The sequence below is a fragment of the Fringilla coelebs genome (assembly GCF_963513975.1).
Source record: "Fringilla coelebs genome assembly, chromosome: 5".
In the NCBI taxonomy this organism is placed as follows: Eukaryota; Metazoa; Chordata; class Aves; order Passeriformes; family Fringillidae; genus Fringilla; species Fringilla coelebs.
In genome coordinates this window covers 33,708,234-33,731,858 of record NC_140033.1, presented here as the reverse complement: position 1 = coordinate 33,731,858, position 23,625 = coordinate 33,708,234, and the positions used below count along the sequence as shown (strand labels likewise).

Below are 23,625 nucleotides of genomic sequence, written 5' to 3'. Positions count from 1 at the left end.
TTTCTTTTAAGAAACAAATAGTAGGGGAAATTTGGCAGAGTTGGTGTGTCTTAAGCAGGGGGGATGGAGGTTTATTTATTTATTTATTCACTTGTGGGCTTGATCTCTTGAAAGGGCTAGACATCTGTTTCATCCCCTTCCTTTTCAAGTTAGTGGAGTTAACAGTCAATGAAAAAGTGCTATTAAGACATTACAGAGAAACACCTTTCTTACTTTCCATATCCCCCATTCAGTTCGGGATTTGTATGAGAAAATCAGGAAATTGCCTAATCTGACAGACAAGACAAATATTTTTTGTCAGACAGAAAGTGCAACTTCAGTTTGGGCTAGCATGTGAGCATTTGTCTCTTTTTAAGTCCAGGAGTTCTTCTAGGTCAGCTGTTAGGAGTCAGAGATCCTAGAAGAGGAATTTATTTCTCTTTCTTGGAATTGTTTTCCGTGGTAATGAGCACCAGGAGTGCTTGCATGGAGTTACAGCCAGGTGCTTTATTGAAGGCGTATCTCAGGTGACATACAACACTAAAGACAAATAAGCTATTTCATGGCCTTTGAAAAACAAGACTTGTAACAGGAGAAGAGACTTCCTCTGGTTTCAGATTTATTAATGCAAGAGAAAAATAACAGAAAGCATTAAAAATCCCCTAATGTAGCATAACCCCTTAAAAGCAGGACAGAAGAAAGTTTCATGAGCATCATTGTTAATGTTAATTCAGGGCTCTGAGTTTTGGATAGTTCATGTCAGTTATCTCCCAGTATAGTGGTCTTGCCTTCATACACACATTGCAGTCCTATCATTTGTCCCTTAGCTCTTCAATATCTGTCTAATTTTACCAATGACAAATACTTACACTCAATTAAGACCTTATTTCACATTTTCATCTTTTGCAAATACGCGTGACTCTATATTTAATGCCTCACGTATCACGAGTTTCACACCCAGTTACCTGATGGGAGCAAATAGAAGGTCTCAGTTCTTAAAATTATATCATCCAAATAAAGCACAGGAGTGTTCCTGTGCATGTGATTATGCTCTTGTAGCAGAATCATTCCCAAGGAGAAGGAACATTTACAAGTAGTGCTGGTAGTACTCAAAGCTGTTTCAATTTATTTGCTATTGGCATTGGCTTTAAACCGTGTAATGAATATAGATTTTCTTCTTAAAGACAAAAACCTTTTCTAAAGGTTTTTGAGGCAACTGGCTACTTTATCATAGACTAATTATTTTTTTTGTCAAGAACATTGAATGATGTCCTGTAAAATGACTTCCTAGTGAATTCTGGTAATTGTAGTTAACAGCTTTTTCTTTTTTTTTTTTTTTCCATTCCTTTTCTTTTTTTCAGTCTTATGTAAGATTCTGATATCCTTACTGGTAATGAACTGCAGCACCTTGCTTCATAAATAATCTCTCTGAAGCTAATGGGACTATTCAAGGAATAAGAAGCTGCTAAGCTGGTAGGAATATCAGAATCTCACCCAGACTATCATCATTTTCTCTGAGTCACTTTGACTAGCAACTATACTGTAGTCAGCTTTATTGTTTTTGTATTTCATCAGAAACAAGCTACAGATACTTTGACTATGAGAATTTATTTTCTAAAGCATGGTTCTGTATATTTTGGAATTTCACCTGGCAAGCTCTAATTAATTTTGAAACATTACAGGTAATTCTTTTCAAGGCAGAAAAATATCAATAGATTTCTCAGCTGCTCCACATCAACCAATACTTAAGGAACAAAAGAGCTGCATCAGTGTAATTTTAAGAAACTCCATCTATTTGTTAATCATGCTATTCTTAAAAACGTCTAGTAACTGTAAACCAGCATTGTGGATAAATGGACTGCCTGTATAAAAAGTATTTTTCCATCACATGAGCATCTTCCTTTGTTTGTTCAGTTTGTTCAGAGCTTGATCAAACTCCAAAGTTTGAAGCCAGGCTGAAAGTAGTGGGTTTTGTCTGGGTGGTGGGTGAGATGTCCACCCCAAAATCTGTTGAAGTCACTTGTGGGGGGGGGAGGCTGTTTGAATTAGCAGTGAAATAAGCAAGGAGCATTGTTTGAGGGTTTTTTAAGTGTAATGGAACATCTGATACTTCATTGAACTTACTTTCAATGTGGCTGGGTAAGTGTAGTAGAATAGGGTGGAGAGACCTGGGATGGAGACCAGGATCAAAGAGTAATTTAAAGAGAGACAACAAACAACAGCTTAAGAGCAGCCATTTAGCTGCAACACTAAATTTAGTACCTCTACAACTTCATGCACTCTTCAGTCCACTTGTAGTTATTCATACAAACTCTAAGGTCTCTGCAAAAGCTGAACAAGACTAAGAGCTGGAACAGGGAAAAGATGAGATCTTCATTGGATAAGCAGAATGGGACAAGGAGAGGAAACAAGTGGAAAGCTGTAACAGAGAGGCAGTAAAGAGGGGAGAGACTGAACTGTGATCAGGATTTGGGGCAGCTGGGACTTGAACAAGAAGGCTGGACATGGGGGAGTGGTAAGGTGCTTTATTTTTAACAGCCTCTTCAAACCAGAAATAATTCTGAAGTGGAGACTGGAAGCTGTACAGTGTCACTTCGAGCTTGTGTTAATTGATGTGGGTGTATCAACTGGTCAAATACAGCTTTCCCTCTGGATCTCTGGTTTCTCTGCTCTCTGGGGAGAGATGAAACAGTGGTGTGTAACAAATGGGATGGAGGCTGCATAATGAATGAGATGGAGGATTGCACAAAGGAGGCAATCTCATGGTCAAGGTGGTTTAATGCTACCCTGGAGAAATTAGGGTGTTTTTTCTTTTCTGTGGAAAAGACTTGTGCTGAGACAAGTCATTCTGGGAGTGGGGGTGGAGATTTTCCACAGGTGGCTGCTTGATTTTATGCAGAAATATTGAGATCATGGGGTTGCACTTACAAAATGCTACTCATCTGCAGCTGTTGCTGAAAGTGCCAGTAGTTGTATTTCAAACATAGAAGCTGTTATATTCTACAAATTATTGTGAGATATAAAGGCATGTATATCTCAAATTGCTCACTGAAAACTGTCATACTTTGACCAAAATTTTCATATATTTCCTTGTGAAATCAAGGTAAAACTCAATCTTCTTGCTGGAGACAGCATCTGTTCATCAGTGTTTGGGAGACAATCTTAGCCTATGGTAATGTGCAAAAAGGTACAAAAGTTCAGGAGGAAATTTATTATTTTATCTCTGCAACACAACTTGAATAATTTGTAGGAAGTATGGGCATTGGACAATAAGAAAATGAAGTGTGGTGTGTCTGCTTCTCAGCGTGGGGGAGTTCATTTCACACAGAGCTGTTTGATGCCTACAAGAAGGCTTTCATTCTCCAGACCAAATAATAGCCCAGGAGAACTCTTAAAGTACTGCTGGTTCACACTTCCTCAGTTTGAAACTGTGATAACTTTGTGTGCAGCCTCATAATCTTTGCATCCACATGTACTTTGTGTCTGTGCTCTTTCCCTCATTTTGGCTCCTCCTCCCTTCTTTTTACAACAATAATGGACTATTTTCTTAGTTCTGGTAAATTTTTAAGACACTTCTATAAAGTATATTTCAAGACTCAAATTGTAGTCTGCAGTGGGTAGCCTATAACCTCAGAGTAAGCCAACCCAGAGGGTAAAAACATAGAATTAGAAAATCACCAAAGTGATACTCTAAAATTTTAACAAGATACTAATTGGTGTAAAACAAATCCAAAGGATTCAAGTAAATTATGGAGTTGTTATATGTTTGACCCATGACATGAAAGTATGAGAAACAAGCTATGAAAATAACATATCTTGCAAAAAGTTAATTACTGTTCTCTAAATTGCAACATAATCATTTTCTGAAAGCATGCTGGTTTAGACAAATTCCTAAAAATTCTTCAAAGTCCTTGTATGTCTGTCTTCTGGACTTTCACATTGCATTTGAAAATATGGCTCTTTAGCAGTTCTTGAACAGTTCCTTTGGACATTCAAAGGCTGTCTCAGCCAGGGCAGCTAAGGTTAACAAGACCTGTTAGCATATTGTGTTGGAAATGTCATTATTAATTTACCATGTGGTTGCTGTAGGTGAAGATCTGTCATTTTGCATCTAAGAGAAGATTCATGAGCTGCTAAAGTAACTGACATCAGGATTTTGTAGGTGATCCTTTATTAAGGGGAGCTTTTTGGGTGATTGTCAGTTCAGGCATGGGATCCTGCTGGAAACATACCTTCAGTGAAAGGATGCAGGGGCTCACTTCACAGAGCAGGAATGGTGCGGGGAGTTGAAGAATACATTTAGTGCTAATTAGTGCTTTGAGGAGAGCTGAGAGCATTATACCACATGGCAATGTTTTATTTTCAGCACACTCTTGTTAGCAGTCCCAAAAGTCTGTCTGTGTTCACCACATGGAGCACCTCCTGGGCAGAGCAGCTGGAGGTGACATTCTTCCCAGAGGTAGACAGCATGCGCCACACAGATGTCGAACAATGTGTTTTCCTCACCCTCAAATTCTAAGACAACTATTTGTCATATCAGATCTACAGGGCAGTCTTCTGTCAGCAAATGGATGAACCCTCCAAAACGATGCATTCAGTGAAGAAACAGTCCACTTCAAAAAACGGTCCTCTGGAAGTACATAGTGATCACTGTTGTCTTCCTCTGGTGTATTTAACTGCTTCCTAGGCAACTAAAGGTCAAGCAAAACTGCAGAGCAAATTTCCTGACCTAGGGAAACTTGTCAAATACTTTTTCACAAGTTGGTAAAGAATTACAATGCCTGGCGTTGAAGAGCAGAGCATGTTTTTAACCATGAGGAACAGATAGAAAAATTGACCATTAATGTCAGATTCTTCCAAAAAGAGATAAGTATGCAAGGAGAAGAGTGGTGGGAGTTTTACTAAACTGACTGGAATTGCAGAGCTTATAGTAGGCATCCCCAGCACAAAGTTGGGAAAAGTCCTCAATTCTTAAGGTCCAGCAGCAATACAGGGGGCAAGGTTGCTCTCATCAAAAGAGGTGCAGGTTGCTTCAGAGGAAGCAGTGAGTTACAGTGAAGCAAACATCAGTGTGCTGTAAGCTACACCTGTGCAAACATGGTATCAGCCCAATATAAAATAGTATAAAATATATAAAATAAAAATAGTGTATCAGCCCAAGAGGGTGTGTGGCCACTGTCCAGAGCATCTCCCTTATTGGACATGGATTTCTCCTTCTCACCCAGGGCACATTACCTTCATACCTCTGCCTTAGGCACTGGATGGGACAGAAGTGGATAGGAAGAATATGGACTGGCCCCCTCTAGATATTTTGCCAGAGCAGCTCTGTTGGTCAGGGATATGGTATTACAGGATTTATTCTGGCAAAAGATCACCATTAGTAGTTGCACTGAAAGATTGTAATGACAGGAAGTCTTCCTTATGTGTTACAGCTGTGCAGAATTTTATGATAGATCACTGGAGCTGTACTCTGATGTCTTCACATGGCTCAGTCCTGGTCTAAGCCAGAATTCAGACGTACCAGGCTAAGTTCCCTTTGTACCAGTCACCACAATTCTGAAATTTTCTAATGTTTGAGGAGTATCCATTCCTGCCAATATGCTGCTGGTGTTAGTTTTTACCTGAAGTTCAGATAATTCAGGGGTAGGGGAGGAATATAGTGCAAGTAAAAAATGTGTATGAAATATTGGTTTATGGTCAAAATTAGTCCATCTGCATATCTAGAAACAAACCCAAATGTCTGTATATATTCTTTATTGCAGCTCCATCAAGTAGAAAACCAGGGGACCCTCTGGTTATTTCTGATATCAAGAAAGGAAGTGTTGCTCACAGGTAAGACATTAGAGCTCCCAGTAAAAATCTCTTTGTGTGTAACCAGCCAAATTCAAGTTAAACAGAGAGCTTGTAAGGGACTGTGAAGAGAATGTGTGCTTTTTTTTTTTTTAATAAAAACTTTTGTGCAAAGTTAGAAGGCATATTAAGAAATAATTGTTCTAAAAATCCATCTTGTTTCTATAATAATGTTTAGGCATTTCCAGATACCTTTCTTTTAATGTTACTTGAGTTTCATGTCAGCTTGTTTGCTTGTTTGCAGAACTGGGACACTCGAGCTGGGTGATAAGTTGCTGGCAATAGATAATATTCGACTTGACAACTGCTCAATGGAAGATGCTGTCCAGATCCTCCAGCACTGCGAGGACCTTGTAAAGTTAAAGATCCGCAAGGACGAAGATAATTCTGGTATTAGCAATGACTATTGCAGATTCCTGTGGATTTTCAGGATTCTAGAGCACAGGGGATTTCTTTTCAATTTTAGTGAAATGTTTTTTCTGAACATTTTCTGGTTTATGCTAATTATAATCAGAAAATGTCACCTAAAAAGAATTTTAATGGTATATAAAGTGTTGAATTTTCTCACTGGCTATATTGCTTGCAGGAGCTGCACTGCAAAATTAGGTCTTCAGTTCACTGAAAAGACAATTGGCCCTCAGGTGCAGCCATATAAAGTTGATCTGTTTCATATCAGAGTATTGGGATTTTCTCTGCTTTTAAAATTGGAATCATGGTTAGCAAAACACGGATCCCTAGGCTTCAGTTCTCAAGCGAAGTGGTGTAGTGTGTGCTTTGTTCATAAACTTAAAAATTTGACTTTGGTACAACTGTTCACATGCTCAAAAGTTAGTAGTACTGTGCTGGATATCTGCTGGAGGAGCCATGTCTGATCAGCCCAATGGAATAATGGACTTGCCATAATTTTCTACACCTACACCTATAATAGTCTTGTGTCTTCCCCACTGTGGATTCCATAAGAGCAGAATTTCTACCTGGAGATAACAAAGTGAGTTCTGTTATGCATTGTAGGGCAAAGGAAGTAAGACAGGTATAACTACTATGACTGCTTGTGTTTCTCTTTACAGTGTTAGACAAAAGCACAAACTGGAGATTTGCTTCTCTTCAGCTCTTTACAAGAAGAGATTCTCACAGCAAAAAGGCACAACCTGCCACACTTTATTATTTGAAATTAAGTGCAGCTGTTGAAGTGCTGTTTAGAATTGCACTAGAAGACTCTTTTCCTTTTTCTTTCCCCTTCCTAATTGATTTTGAAAGCAAACCAAGTATCTTCTCAGTATTATAGTACAAAGCAAAGGCAGCTGCATTTAGTACCTTGTGCAAATTGTTGCTGTAAATGAAATGGGGATTTTGGTCTCCACTCATGGAAAATAAGATCTTTGCTCTCTTAGGTAATGCATGCCATGGTATCTGGAACAGATTTTAGTCTCAGTGGGATTCTTGTACCACAGTTTTCTTTTACACACTCACATTGCTTGATATATATCTATATCAGGATTTTCACACAACTACAGTGTTTTAGCCAGACACAATTGGTGTAACTGGACAGCTTCAAATGTCACTGGACAGCTACTCAGAAACCTACTAAAAAAAATTCTTTGTACCAATTGTTCTGGTAAGAGTTGACTAACTGTCATAGAGTAAATGAAAGTATTTATAGCAGATTTCAGGTACTTTGAAATTTAGAATGAGTGTCTGCTCAAATGTTAAAGAAAAAATATTTGGTGGTATTACAGTAGCAAAGGTGTAATAAAAAGTATATCTCAGTTAAAATAATACTTTGTGCATTTGCCAATAATTTACTTATGAAGGTTTTTTTTCCTCACAAAGGAAGAAATGTGCTGCTCAAACTCAACAGAGGAAAATAATGAATTCCCTGAGAAAATAAAAGCCTAATGCTGATTGATGAGTAGGCATTGAGCGCTCCAAAATGTTTTGTAAAGCACAGAATAAGATTAAGATTTAAACTTCTTTCTATTTTTCACTGCATGCTTTTTTGAGGAAGGTGAGGCAGGGAGTGGGGGTCTCAGAGCTGTGTTCCTCTGAGCCACCGTGCAGCTGAGGCCACAGCAGGGTGATGCATGTCAGCTTCTCCCCAGATCCTGCTGCTCTTTGCCCTTGTCACTGTATTGCTCAGATGTTTTTGGGATGAGCAAGAGGCCAGTAGGCAGAGCAGAAGCCCTGCAGCACAGAGGACCTACTTTCATTAAATGTGGTTTGCAAGAATTAGCTACAAGAATTGCATCACAAGAAAAGAAAGATGGAAAATCTCAAAAACATGAGACCCATAACCATAGTACTTCAGTTATATGTTCTCCCCAGATTGAGGTGTGTTTCCAGCAATTTTTCTCTTTCCTTTTCTTCTTGCCAGCTTCCCAAACTGAGGACAATCTTAAATCCTGATTAACCTAATGGCTAGTTCCCTTTCTTGAATATCACCATTCTTTGCTTTCGCATGGCAGAACTGGCCTTCCTGGTGAATTCAGGCCACATGTTTGCCCTGTCCTTGGATAGCTCCAACATTCTGCTCAGCATAACATTCTGCCAATAATGTTCTGACCTGCAGCTAACCAGAAAGCACACATAATGGACCAGTCTTCTTTCCAGTCATTCACTGAGATCTGTAGACTTCCAGCTCTCCTGTGGAAGGGCTGCTGATTGTTAGCAAGTGCTGGCTAGCACATTTTCAGCTGGCTTGGTGTGTTTGTTATCTTGTACCACGTCCATGCCACATCTGGATGGATGGTACCAGCATTAGATGCCAGGGGATTCTTCCATGAATGTTTTAAGCAAGCAAAGCTGCCACTGTTCTGCTGTGCAGCTTGCATGCTAGCCCACTGTGTGCCACACAGGGGCTGTGAACTGTTCCAAAACACTGATGGCAATGCCCCAGGTAGGCACAAAAAGCCCTGTATTCTTTGCTGAATGAACACCACTAATTCTTCTCTCCTTTGATTCTCTCTGCGTAGCTTTTTCTGTCTGTGGATAGCAAGGAGGAAATAGAACAGATTGGAAGGGGAAGGTGGGGGGCTGAAGAGCTAAATTTCCTGAAAATTGGGAAGAAACAAAGGAGCTTCAAAGATATTAGTGCTCTTGCAGTTCTGCCTAAAGTACCACATTCAGCTCTTTGAGCCTTTGCTAGTGATGTAGGTTTGGGGGTTTTTTCCCTTTCTAAGCTTTTCTATCTACTATAGAAAGCTTTTCTATCTACTACTTTTCCTATCTATTCCTGTTCCTACAGGAACAGGAATTACAACATTTGAATTTTCTAAGTTGTTTTAGTTTTAGTAACATTTATGGAATATGCATCCTAGACATTTTCCACCTTCACTGAACTGCTTAAAATGTCATTGCCCACAGATCTAAGAAAATTTGTCCACCAGACCAGTTGTCCTGGCTGAATTCCAATATCAGAACATGAGCTAGAAAGCATTTGTTATTTTGATTTGAGGAGAATTCTGGCATTTTAAATTTTAAAATATTACTTCACAACTCAAAAATGCTGCAGTTGATTGCCCTCTTGCTGTGGTTGGGGTTTTTTTAATAACGTGTAAAGAGCATTGTATAAATACAGGCACACATCTTGTCTGTGCAATGCCTATTGAGTGTTGTTTAAGGAAATACATTGTATTAAAGTTTACTCAGTGATGGATTCTTTTCCAGTTCTGATAATTGTTTGGTGAGATAAAACTTAAAAATAATGCAAATTACTTCATGCAATATCATGAAATAATATCTAATGGACTTACTGTTCAGTTTAGTTGATAATTCAGTATACAGAAGATAGTTTTGATTCTGTTCAAAAAGCTCAAAACATGTCAATCAAAAACATGGACTATCTTACAAATACAGCTGCTCGTCTTATAATGACTTTTGACTTTTCCCAGAATTCTTTTAAGAAAGTTTGGGTTTAAAACTTTTGAATTACCTTTAATTTTAAATAACTTCCATTCAGTTCAAGAAACAGATAAGCATCAGTATTTGTACCATAGTGGTAACTTGCCTTTTCTTTAATAATGTGACACTGTGGCAAATAAGGACAACAGCCTCCTGGTCTGCAAGAGGCAGAGCCTGGCCAGCAGGTCCAAGGAGGTGATGCTTCTCTGCTGTTCAGCAGTGCAGAGGGATTTCTGGGGGGCTGGGTCCAGTCCATGGGCTCTCCAGTGCAAGACAGACATGGACATACAGTGGATGAGGTCCAGCAAAGGGTCACAAAGGTAACAAAGAGGCCAGAGCATCACACCTCTGAGAAAAGGACCACTAGCCTGGAGAAGAGAAGGCTCAAAGGGGGAATCTTATTAGGGTGTATAAATATCTGAAGGGAGGGTGTAAAGCAGACAGAGCCAGGCTTTCCTCAGTGGTGCCCAGTGGCAGGACCAGGGGGAGTGAACACCAACTGAAACACATGAGGTTCTCTTAGTGTCAGGAAACACTTCTTTACTTTGAGAGTGACCAAACACTGGCACAGGTTGTACAGAGAGGTTGTGGGGTTTCTACCCATGGAGATATTCAAGAGCCAGCTGGACACAACCCTGGGAAACCAGCTGTAGCTGGGCCTGCTTGTCCAAGGAGGTTGGACAAGGTGGCACCCAGAGATCCTTTTCAACTTCAATCAATCCATGATTCCAAAACTAAATAGCCTTAAGTTCTAGTTTAATAGGAAAGGAGATCTAAAGATTTTAAAGAGAGTAAAATTTAGTCTTAACAGAATGAGGAGAGTTTTTCTATCAACTTGTGTTCAGCTTTTGGCAATAAAAAATTGCATAATAAGTAATTTTTTTTTTTTTTTTTAGAAAATAATCCAGTGGAATATGATTAAGAATTGTATCTGAAATGTGATCCTTTGATAATGCTGTTTGATTACCAGTCACTAGACTGAATATGCTATTTTTTTCATTCCTTCTTTCGTAAGTAACCAATTGCATCTCCTTGGCATTTATTGCAGATGAACAGGAGAGCTCTGGAGCAATTATTTATACCGTTGAGCTCAAGCGCTATGGTGGGCCTCTTGGAATTACAATCTCTGGTACTGAAGAGCCCTTTGATCCCATAATCATTTCCAGCCTTACGAAAGGAGGATTAGCTGAAAGGTAACTTGGAAAGAAAATTATTTTTAATGTTCTCTCTGTCAACATAGAGGTTCCTTTTGTTTACCTAAAAGCCCTGATTTTCATGGGTTAGCAATTGATTTTTTTATAATTCTCCAAATCTGAGTTCATAATCCTTTTGCTGTTGTTTTTTGATCATTGCCAAGCTCCAGGAGCGTGAGCAGGATGTACATGTTATCCAAGGCAGAGGATTGTGATTCTTATTATAAATCACCAAGTAAAACCTAATCAATCAAACCGGGCAGTTTGAGTCACAGGAACTTTAGCAGTGTTTAAAAACCAATAGTGTTGTATAGTACAATAAGTAAAGAAAGCACTTCATGTGTGCAAGTTTATCTGAACTTATCTGCCACTGCATGTGCACTTACATACACCATAGGAAGCATTATCAGAGGAGCAGAAATGCTCCTCATGGTAAGTGATAGATAGAGAATAATGAAAATGATCAGGATTTCTGTCACCTCTTATTTCTCAGATTGGTTGAGTCGTGAAATTTGGTGGTTTCATCTTTAGTGGTGGTTTCAGAGAGAAGGTACAGCAAACAAAACATGATACTGTGTACAGCCAGAACCATTTACATAAAAATAATTTATTTTCTTTTCTTGATTGACCCATCCTGAAGGCCAGGTTTGTGAAATAGCTGGTTGCTTGCTAACACGGCTTTTTTTTTACGTTATGAAATTTGACTCATTTTAGGTCTTACTAAGCTGTCTGAGATTGCTCTTGAGCAGGTGGGCTGCATTGAGTTTCATCCACAGGTGATTAACTCAACTGTCACAGTAACACATAAATCCACATCATGCCTCTGCTCTGCTATTGTCGCTACAACAAAGGTGACTTGCTTTAAGCATTTCTAACAAGGAATTACTCTGTGACACAGCAATAAAAGCAAAATAAAAGAAAGGGAGATGAGACTTTAATGCTCCAAAATGCAAAGAAATTGCCTTTGTTGCCTTTTACACTCTCTTCTCTATGTTTTATTTCTCTCTCTTATTGTAGGACTGGGGCAATTCACATAGGAGACAGAATCCTAGCAATAAATAGTAGCAGTCTGAAAGGAAAACCTTTGAGTGAAGCCATTCATTTGTTACAGATGGCAGGAGAAACTGTCACCTTGAAAATCAAGAAGCAAACAGATGGTGAGTGTGGCCAAGGGTACCATCCATGGTCCTTAATGCACGTGTTACTGCAGATTAACAAGCATTTAGCCCATCCATGGAAAAGCCTGGTGTCAGGAGTAAAAACCAGATTCTCAGAACTGCAGTAAAGCAAGGATCAACACCTTTTTTTTATATAATCCTATTCAGCTACCAGTCCCAAGAAATTTTCTGTGCCTGTGGGTCACGTGAGTGAGCTGAGCGATGCTGAGGATGAAAGCTCTGCTGCACAGAAATCTGGCAAGCTCTCGGACATCTATTCCACCGCAGTCCCGAGTGTCGACAGCGCAGTGGAGTCCTGGGATGGCTCTGGTGTTGATACCAGCTTTGGAAATCAAGGTACTGTCAAAAAGACAATCAACATCTAAGGCAGGAATTACTGCCTTCATGGCTGACCTTCCTTTGCCCTAAGTAGAACTTTTTAATCTGTACTAACTTTTAACCCTGTACTTTAGAATGTGCTGCTGTCTCGTTATGACTGCACATCTCGGCAGGCAGCATGATTTCTTGCCCTTGGCTGGCCTCAGATTCATTCTTTCATGAGAATGTAATGTGTTACAAAGCATTTATCAATACATTAACAGGCTTTTGTTAGCTTTACTGACATCTGAATAGCTTGGTCCATAGCTCATCCACAAGTAAATGAGTTTATCCTTCAAGAACAGATCAATGCAAGGCACAGAACACTCTGGAGATGTTCATGAGTTTGATGCCCATATGCATTAATTTTTAATTGACAGCAGATTTATTATAAACTGCTCAAGGGCAACATTAGTCATTGCCTATAATTTGTAAATCTTTTGCTTCTTCCTCATTCCTGCAGTATTAACACCTAACTCTCAGCTGTCAAAAACAATCATTCCGTTTAAAGACCTGATTTTCTATAATGATAATTTTTTTCACCTCTCTGGATATTGTTCTATATAGGATTTTCAAATAATTTCAGTTTGTAACACATGTTTATTTAGTCAGTGAAGGATATGGACATCTTGTAATATTCTTGATAGCAAGAGAAGTAACTTACACACAACTTCAGTGTTTATTTAACTCTTTTAAAAATGTTTCTTTCAATAATAAAGCATGTATTCCCATTACCTGGGAGGTATTTGGACAGATAGATCCTTACCTCAAATAACTTTTCCTCTGGAGTTGGAATTTGGATGAATTTGACCCCTTTCCTTAACTGTGTTGGTCAGTTTACCAAAATAAATTATACTATATTTCCTTCTGGTATTTTTGATAGTTCTAAGGAGAACTATTGCGAATAAGTGCCAGGATGGTAATTCTCATTTTCTGGGTGAATTGAATGTGTTTGGAGCAAATTGTTCAGCTGTGGAAAGGACTGAGGCCCAGAATGCTTTCCAAAGTCCTGATGATTTGGGTTCTGTGCCAAAGCTGAACCAGTATCTCAAGGCAGATTTTTTTTAAACTCCCTTGAAAAAATCAGCCCAGACTTGGCTGTATGCATGGCACCTCTGCTAAACAGCCTGAGTGCAAACAGATTTGTGCCTTTATCCCTTGGTGTCGTGGTGGCCCCCATTTCTATAAAAGTTCATTCTGCCTTGACCCATCAAGCTGAGTTTGGCTTTGCTCCAAACCTTCTTGGCAATAAGCACAGACTAAGCAACTTGAGGAGTTTGGGGGATGGTTCTGCAGCACCGGATCATGCTTTATCCTGTTAATTACCAATTGAGCTGTCTTTTCTTTCCTTGAATAATACCTCATTTGGTACCTTTGTCTTATGTGTCTGTTTTACTAATCTGGAGCCTTCACCACACAGCAGTCACATTTCCCAACCAATACCTTTCCTAGAATCTGGGACCATGTTAATATCTGTCAGTTTGCTGGAAAATGCTCACAGCATTTTCAGTAGTTACACAGCATTTGAGGGAGACAGGTCTAGACAAAATAACACTTCCTAATCCAATATGCACATCAAAAATCACCAACTACAGAGCTGAAAAAGTAATATATCAAAGTGCAGTATATTACATGTATATGTGCTAGATTTGTGTGTGTACATACATACATATATGCACACATACATGTAGATAGATATAGATAGATACAAAATGTGTAAATATTATGAATATCAGTTCTACCATAATGGATTTTGCTTATTAAATCAGCATCAGCTTGTGACCCATTGATCCATGTGTTCTTCTTGATACATCACTTGGAAACTGCTTCCTACTTGGAATTCAGCTTACACCTGGTTTCAGTTAAAGAAGTACTATTGAAGTAATACCTGCTTTGCTAGTATGATAAAAGCACCCAGAAATAAACTAAAAGCCATGTGATGCCACTTACACAGCATGGAGACACTTAGAAAGGGTTGATAAAGATGGTTTATGTTGCTCCTGGGAATGTGTGCCCATTGTGAGACAGGCCTTTCCTGAGCTCTCACAGCGCTAGCAAAAGGGCACATGAAAAGCCAAGTTCATGTGATTTTTTAAATATATTTTTGGAAACTTTTTTCAATACATCTGAAGCAGTTTTCTTAATAAGTTAGCTTTAATTTTGGGCATGCTGCATATGACCATGTTAACACATATTTAACACATCCATAACATGTGATTTATTTACTACTGTTCAATCTAGGATGTCGAATTGGAAATTGATAAATTGTGGCAGTATCTAGAACTAAATATAGAAGCAGCTGAGACATAAACAGTAGGAGAACAGTGTTAGATAGATTTAAGATTTTGCTTTCAGTGGACTTTCACAAGAGAAACTCTAGAGCATGCCTAAATCCAGGCATAATCTAGGTCAAATAATTGGCTACAGAAAAAAACGCGGTAACGATGTCAAATCCAACAGTTCTTGAGAAGCCAGCTTCAGAGGTGTGCTTTCCTGTCATTTCAGCACATGCATTGCTGCAAATTAATTCATCTTTTTAGGACACACCTATCAGGCCTCAGGATACAACTTCAACGCCTATGAATGGAGGAGTCCCAAGCAGGGCAGTCTGTCCCCGCCAGGCAAACCGCGGAACCCCCCGTTCCATGAGCCAGGGCTGAGCGACGAGGAGTGGGACCAACCTGCGGCGAGCACGTAAGTGCCAGATGAGTGAGTGCCTCTGCTCTGGCCTGCAGTGCAGCAGTGCCTCAAAAATAAGCAAGCACTTGTTGTCTTGAATGAAATTATGTTTTTCTAATGAAGTTGTAGCAGCTCTTCCTTTAAACGTGAGGCACAGTATACTTGATGAAATTTACTGGGGTGGATTAGTGGTCTTCATGGAGGATTATGATGCCAGCACCAAGACCTATATTTATTTCAAGTTACTTCAGCCTATAAAACACAGCATTTATCCCTTAAGAATAAACAAACAAAAAAATTAGGGCATTTCCCTGGGCAAGTTTCAGAAAAAATCTGATCTGTTTTCCACTCCACAAAAATAAACCTACAGATAATGTGGCTGAAGACAACTAGTGTGTTAATCTTTTGTCTTCTATAAAAATTCATTTTGATTTGGGCAGAGAAGCACAAATTACAGTCTTCTTCCATAAATGCTTGAGACATTCACATTCAGTAGGAGTGATTCAGTAGGAGTAAAAGGTGGTCCAGGTACAAATGCCTTGTCCAAACTATTGGTATTTTGCCATGCATTTATTCCTTCTCTCCTGAGAGATAAATCTCATTTTCAGTTAATTTCTCTGCAGACAAAAGCACTTCCTGAGGAAAAAAATTTTACTTCACAATTCCTGGAGATAGTGAGAGACCCAAAAATCTATCTTCTATTCCAAGTTTTCTTTTCTTTTGGATTTGTTAGTGGATCTACTGCAGAGACTTGGGTCATTTCTGCCAATGAACAGTTCTTCCTCAGACGTGGGAAGACAAGGCATCACAGTGAAAGAGATTTCTGTGCTCTTTGCACCCACCCTCAGGACTGCAGACATGCATGTCCTTCATGAGAAATACACTTTCTTGATGTGCCAGAACAGCAAGCCTGAAATCCCAGTCTGTGAAATATTTAAGTTTAGTATACAAAAAAAGACCTCCTGGTGCCTGTATAAACATACTGGGTAAAGCTTACAGTCTGTAAGCTTAGAAATACAAATCAAGGCAAAGATTAGATGCTGCTTGCAGAATTTGAATGACAAACCCTCTGATACAGCCCCTGGCTTTGTGGCATTTGTCTGGAGACAAGCATGGCGAGATGACAGCTAAGATATGAGCAAGTGTGAATTCTCAGTCCATACCCAGCTCCTCTGGTCCCTACTGCAGAAGCACACTGGCAGTTTTCATAGACTAGTAGTGGACAGTGTTTGATAAAGGAAATTAGATAGTTTTCTTCATGCTGCCCATTCTTGGTAGCCTGATACTTTTAGTTTAATAGGGTCTTCATCCACAGTTACAGCCCATATTTTGTTTCTCAAATGAGATGCAGCCATGGATTCCAGAACACCTACTGTTTTGCAGCTATGTAAGTAATGGGCTGAAAAAGTTGATGAGCAGTGAATGAGGGAAGCTGGATTGTAAAATACAGAATCTTCTAAATGAAAAGCATGTGTTCTATTACCATTTTAAAGCACTGTTCAGCAGAAAGTATGTACATTAAAGAGTCTAGTTCTGCTTGTCAATGTGACTTACACCTGAGAGATACAGTACAAATTAAAATAATGATTACTTTCATGCTGTATCTGTAAAATGGATGGTGCCACATCTCCTGGTGTTGCTATCCCAAGTGCTGGAGTGTTTGAGAAGGCTATGTCTGTTCTTCAAGCCTGTCACAGCAATCCTCAGAAAAAGCACCATTTTTCTTGTAGTTCTAGCTAAACAACTTTTCTTCTCTAGCTGTAGAAAGTAATTTTTTCTTGCCTTTCTTTTTGTGTAGCACAGCTTCCAAGAATATGTGGCAACAGAAGGAGGCTGAGACATTGGGAGAGAATCAAGAAAACCATTTAAAACAAACATCTACATCTGTAGAAAGATCAGGTGGAGAGAGCATCAGGAGTGTGAAGAAAGAGGGAAAGATGTGGAAAGGTGCCTCTGGAGGGCAAAGGAAAGGTGGGGGACAGCTTGAAGAGTGGAATACTTCCAGGTAGGAAACCAAAAAGTGCACAAAAGTGAGATCCAGCTGGGCTGAGGCAGAGGTGGGGGGTGGGGGTTGTGAGAAAACAAGGGAAGAAAGGAAAATCAGTTGAAATGAGAAAAACAGGGTAAAAGCAGAAAACACCACATTAACTTGCTGTTGATTGACAGAGAAATTTCAATGGGCAAGCAAATGAAACCAGAGAGCTTAAACCACTCTCTAGCCTGGTGTCTACCTATCACTGGCAGGTAGGACAAGTCTGTTATAGTTCCTGCTCCAGAGAAAATGTTTAACACAATAAAACATCACTGCTTAGAAGAATGAGTCTGCCAGATCCAAGAACCTCCTGATTAAAAAAACTAAAAAACACAAAGATTTTATCTCTCATATGGGAGTAAGCACCAAATCATCAATACCCATGTCTTCATTATCTATCCTACTGCCTTTCCTTCAGACTTTTTATGTAGCTATTTCTGACAGCTCTTTTAAAAGCATCAGAAAACCAAATATGTTCATTGTGGATCAAACAATATTTAATATTATTTAAAATCAATCCCTCAGGTTTTAGATAAAAAAGACATCTAGATAAATTATTTTCGTACCTCTTCTGGTTTTTTGGTGTAGTAGCTCAGCTACAAATTACTCATGTGGCTATAATGAAGGTGGAAAAGTTGAGATTTCACACACCAGGAGATAAGACTCAGAGAAAGAGCAAAAGAGGAGAGGAGAGCTGAAAAATAAATTGCTTCCACTAAGAAGTCCAGACATAGAGGCATCATGATTTTCTATTTCACAGAAGTCAGAGAAGAAATGGACCTCCAGTTCTAGGAAATCCAGGTTTTTCTGTTGCAGACAATTGCCTCAAATTATCCTGTTCATTAGCTTAAGTTCCATTTGGTATCATTAATGTGCAATATAACAAGAGATATTGTAATGGATAAATTAATCTGTATTCAAATTTGGCTATTGAAAGAACTACATAGATTTATTGAAAAAGCTCATTTCAGAAGTCAAGGATCTTTCTAAATCATGTTTTAAATACTTTCTTGTCTTGCCTGGGAGGAATTGCATCTGTGATCTGAGTAGGTATTCTTGCCGTTGCTGTATCTATTGCAATATCTTAGAAGAGACACTGATGCTAGGTGGAGAATCATTGCAATAAGAGATTGAAATGGCTGACCATTGTCTGCTTGACTGATTGTAGCTGTAAGAAAGCATCTCTGAGGCAGAGTATCATGTGTGTGAAGCATTCAAGCTGTCCTCCCTTGTGCTGAGCAATCTCCTATTTAAAAGCTATTCTGTAAACAGAATTACATTCACGCTATTCTCAGTAATACATTGTTTGTCAAGCAAGGCCTCAGATGCTTCCATGATAGTGTTTGCTCTGTTTATGTGCTATTAAGCACCACTAGCTGCAGTCCATGGGCAGCTGCTCCAAAGTAACAGCTTGCTGCCACCAAAAGGGCAAATTGTCACTTTCCTTCCTCATCCTTCTTCCCCTGTGCCTTTCACATAATCAGCCCTCTCCCATGCAGCAGCTCTGATGCTTCTGTGAACCTTTACTGAGCTGCTTCCCCGTGCTAAGGGAGAAACCCCCCTCCTGCTTCCCTCCCTGTGTACACACATACACTGTAAAGGTGTTGCTTTGGGCTGTGTCACTGCTGCCCAGAGTTTTGGTTTTTATCAGACCTCATTGCTGAGCAGCTACCCTAAGCATCACTGTTACCAACATCTGCTCAAGAGCACTTTTAATAAGGCTTTGGGTGCATTTATGAAACACCAGAGACCTAAGTTTCCATGCAAGACAGAGGCATCCCTGAAAGTTTCTCTGTGTTTATGTATGAAATGATTGGAGCAGTTTATATCATGGCAATCAGGTGGGCTTAAATTGATAAATGCAGCTTAGGCTGAAGGAATCCGCTGAAAAGCACCACCAAGCCTCTCTTGTAAAACATTGTTTGCAAAAAAAAAGAGGACTCTTTCCATATTGCCTGGGAGAAGTCTGTGAGGCTGAAAGGTTTTATTGCAAATATTTGTTGCACGGAGCAGCTCCGCACACAGCTACTGGTTGATTCATTAATTTTCATAGGGAGGTCCCGGTTTCAATCCAGTAAAAACGTGTATTGAATTGTTCTTGGAATCCATTTATCTCCTTACTGAACAACTCGCTGCTCAGACCCTGCCAGCTGCTAGTGACTGCCAGGTTATGAGAAGGCTTGTCTGTCATGTGCTCTGCATGTCCATCCGGCCTCTCCTGGTCAGCGACTCTTCCCCACTCTCCCACACAACGTTCTGTCATTCGAGTTGCAGTCTGTGGCAAGGCACGTGTGTAATATATATTTTTAGAGGGGGGGAAAAGTCCACGTTTTTTTAACTTCTCATTGTAAATCTAGCTTCACAGGTACCCATGATAACACCGAGGCTGACCAGGAGGAAAATTTCTGGTCTCAGGCTCTGGAGGATTTAGAGACCTGTGGCCAGTCAGGAATTCTGAGGGAACTAGAGGTAGAACAATCTTAACCTTTCTTTCCAATTATAGAGAAATATAATGGTTTTGGTTTGGTTTACATTCATTTTATTTTCTCCTTTTTTCTTTTAAGTTGCACTAATCACACCAATTCATTTAAAAGCTTTAACCCCTCTCCACAGGACAAGGCTGACAGGCGTCTGTGTTTGAGAAACATGACTCTCTTGGTACCTACCCTTTACCTTTATATTTTTGCTTGTGCAGCTGCCTCCCCTGCCCCTAACCAGAGCTGTTTTCTTTTGTGCAATGCAACCAAAATTCTATAAACATGTTCACCCCAGTGCTTTTGACTTGCAGCTTCTGCTGTGCATAACCATCGATGCTGTCTGTACAGGCAGCAAATGGCACAGAACTTCTAAGTGGGCATAACCTTCCTGCAGCAATACATTCCACTCGCTGGCAGACCCTTCATGCAGCTTTTGTTAGCATGTTGTAGGTTGTCTTTTAAATTGAAACTTAATTTGATTAAGATGAACATAAAAGAAAATCAGCTTCTCAAAATGTTTACCTATAATTGTACCGCTCTGAAAGAAAAAGAAGCTGCCAATGTGAGAAATGTTCATTATGCAGCAATTTCTTCACTGTGTAACAAATTTTCATATTTCATCCTTAAGTTTATTACAAATCTAACCACGCTTTGTGTTAGATTGTGCTGAGGGCATCGGGGTAAGAAAACAGAGACAGAGTAACCTGGGAGTCTTTAATTGTCTAATCACATTTTCTCTAAGTTATCTAATCAGAACAATTACCATTATACTGCCAATTAAAGCTACAGAATGAAAGGTCCTAAAATATTTTCTTTTATGTTCTTTTAAATTCCTGGAGCTGCAAAACTGGCAGAATCTCATTTTCATTTTTATGTTATATAAAGTCCTTTAGCAGCCAGGAGGAATGTGAATGGCATAACTGGGTGAAAGTTTTTCAGTTCAGATTAATTTACTTCCTCAGATTTATGGCTTTTGTATTGCATGTTTGGGTAGCAAAATGTGATTCTCGTATATTTGTTATTGAAAACCAGAGAGATGTAGGAGAAAATGTTATACTGGTTTAATTCCATAGTTAGATATGGTTTAGTACTGCAGGCTTCTCTTGCAGTTTTCAGTATTCAGAGCATAATAAAAGGATATGGAAATAGATAATTCCAAAAGAGAATTAGGTCATCCATGCTGACCAGAATTCAGTTACTTCAACACACTGAATTTTCCTCAGCCCTTCATGAAAGTGAAATTCAGGACTGTAGACGCACCATTTATAGCATCGCCTTGGTGCACAGCCCCCAGCTCTGAAAAGAAAGCCAGACTCATTCAGTGTGACAGGATGCTGAGCGTGGCCGTGTCTCTGCTTTATGAGGTGCCATGGTGTAGTCAAGGACTCCTTATCATTTTTCATTTCAAGGTCTTCAGCCAAAGAGCAAAGAAGGCTGTTGTTTGCCAAGTCCTCTGGCTGCTTTTGCTCCATCAGCCAGTAATATCAGTCATTACTGAGCACAAAAGAGTGTTATGGCTACAATCCATTATCTTATAGTGAAAGTAGTGCTGCAGCTGTGAGAGGAAGGGTGACAGGCATGCTCACCAGAGTTATAGGCAAACATTTATTTGTCTGTTTTGCAGTTATTTTTTACTTCTCCCATTCAAGCAGGCTGTCTGCATCCAGTCGCAGTCAGAGTTCAGGTTATGGTCTTTAAATTTCCCTTTCTGGTTGTCCATCAGAAGAGATAATAAACAGGAAATTCAGCTCACCCTGTCCCCACAGTGGCTGTGCCAAAGTGCATATGCCTCCCATTCTCCAGAACAGAAAATCTTTTCCAAGGGTGAAGGCTCCTTGCTGTGCCTGGATTCTTTTAAAGTTTGGTCTGTTCCACCCAGTGGGCGAGATGACTCCCATCATCGTCTTTCATGATTTCATGTATTCTTGCATCTAAAACAAAAGGCTTTTACTGAGATTAAAACCAGCAGTGAGACCAGGGCCAGTATTAGTGCTGAGCTAAGGCAGCCACTCTTGCAGTGTGCATGTCATGCAAAGTTTCTTTCCAGGCAGTGAGCTCACCCGTGCTGAGTTTTCCCTGAGCTTGGGGTAGTAGCCAGGCACTCTGCCCATGCTGGCTCTAGAGCTACCTACAAATTCTGCTGGCTCACATATTTTTACTTTGCACACACAGCCTGAATTGTAAATGCCTTCCTGTAGTTCCAATTCCAGCAAATGCAATTATGCCACAACCTAGATGTTGTTTTATTTATGTGTAAAATATTTTTAAAATAAGCAATTTCACTACATACTCTTCAGTCTGCCAGGGGACTGGCTTACAAGCACAGCAGTTCTGGTGCTCAGTATTTTAGTTTGAAATGCCATCTGAAAACTTTTTCCCATAGGGTTCATATATTGTTATTGTGTTTTGTTGTGGTCCTTTATTTTATAGTGACTTGCAAGCAGATTGAACATCTGTCCTCTTGCCTTTTGCTGTGCCCTGAGTGATTGTGTTCTAACAAAGAATAGAGGTGTTTTTCCTACTGCTATGAATTAACCACTTACTTAACCCACATTCTCTGTTACAAATTAACCTGTTCATTAATGCTCTAGGCCACAATCATGTCAGGAAGTACAATGAGTTTGAATCATGAGAACCCACAGCCTCGTAACCAGCTGGGAAGACAAGCCAGCTTCCAGGAAAGAAGTTCTGTAAGGCCACATTACAGTCAAGCTACTCGTAGCAACACATTGCCATCAGATGTGGGGAGAAAGTCCATGGTTCTGAGAAAATTTAAGCAAGAAATGAAAGAAATCATGTCACCAACTCCTGTGGAGTTACACAAGGTCTGTAATTTTTCTTCTGACAGCTTTGAAATAATATATTCAGCACAGGAACTCTAATTATATGGCAACACAGTAAGCACTTTTTATAATGACTCCAAAGATGTAATTTGGGGGCCATGCATATTAGTTCTTACAAACACATTAATGATAGATCCTTGTGGGGGAAAACAAATGAATAAGATGCATCCTTGTCTACTATTTCATTTTACAATAAATCCTCAAAAGGCACTGCTCTTTTGAAAGGAGCATCCACTGGTAATTTGAATTGACAGGACCAATAACTCTTCTCTGCAAAATGTGTTCATTAAGAAAGCAAAGTTTAATTTCTAGAAAATACATTTCTTCAGGAAATTACTCAAGAGGGTTTGGGGCTCCCGTAGGTCCTTTTTTAAATTAACACTCATTTTGAATCAAATACAAGAGATTCAATGTACATAGCATAGAATGTTATTTCAAATTAGGTATTGCTTCTTTTGTCTTTAAAATTCCTTTGCTCTAAGAAGGATAAATAATCTTCAGACTATGCAACTTTTTACTGCTCAAGATGGTTGAAATCACTCAGTGATATGGAGGTGGCACTGCACTCTTAGCAAGTACTGGATAAAGTATGTTTGGATATGCACAGCAAACACCTGGCCACTTTAGGTCTCAGTCCAGTGAGGTCATAAGAGCAACCAGTTTCCAAAACTTTGAGGGACATTATCATGCTGTTCTCCCTGATGGGAATGAGCATCCATTTCCTGCACCCATCTTCCTCTTAAAGGTCTGAGATCTTTCCGGAGAGGAGGCAGAACACAGGGAAATTTCATTAATGTGTCACCTGGTCATTCTCAAGAGATTTGGGTTGGTTTCTGAGCCCTGTGGATTTGCCTGAGTTTAGTCTGTAGTTCACTTGAGTTCAGCAAGGTAAGGACTTGCTGAGCATGGGCTACATGAATGCTTATAGAAGGTAGTAGAGAATTGTTCTCATATACAGTAAATTAAGTCATTGCCAGTGTATATGATAATAAGGATGGGTTGTGATAGTTTTAAGCTCTTCCTGTTTCCAGCTTGATGTGATCAGTGGAGTTAGGTACTGTGCTCAGTTTTTCTGAGCGGTGAGTAAATGTGAAATACAAAAGCAAAGTATGCCAGTAGGCATTTCACAGTGTGCTCACA

The 23,625-nt window shown here is 39.5% G+C and overlaps 1 protein-coding gene across 11 annotated transcripts in view; it reads left to right on the top strand.

The window, feature by feature from the left end:
• GRIP1 (glutamate receptor interacting protein 1) overlaps positions 1-23,625 on the top strand; it is a gene marked incomplete at its 5' end in the record, with an annotated part of 305,864 nt that overhangs the window by 275,133 nt on the left and 7,106 nt on the right. For 6 of the 11 annotated variants that reach the window (XM_084205369.1, XM_084205363.1, XM_084205365.1 and 3 more), the window contains 9 exons: positions 5,742-5,811; positions 6,074-6,219; positions 10,775-10,919; positions 11,937-12,092; positions 12,252-12,433; positions 14,995-15,148; positions 19,523-19,634; positions 19,779-19,823; positions 22,234-22,467. In XM_084205369.1, the coding sequence (XP_084061495.1) occupies positions 5,742-5,811; positions 6,074-6,219; positions 10,775-10,919; positions 11,937-12,092; positions 12,252-12,433; positions 14,995-15,148; positions 19,523-19,634; positions 19,779-19,823; positions 22,234-22,467 (1,244 nt within the window). The remainder of the gene's footprint in view (positions 1-5,741; positions 5,812-6,073; positions 6,220-10,774; positions 10,920-11,936; positions 12,093-12,251; positions 12,434-14,994; positions 15,149-19,522; positions 19,635-19,778; positions 19,824-22,233; positions 22,468-23,625) is intronic. The other 5 variants (XM_084205360.1, XM_084205366.1, XM_084205367.1 and 2 more) reach the window with 1 other exon arrangement.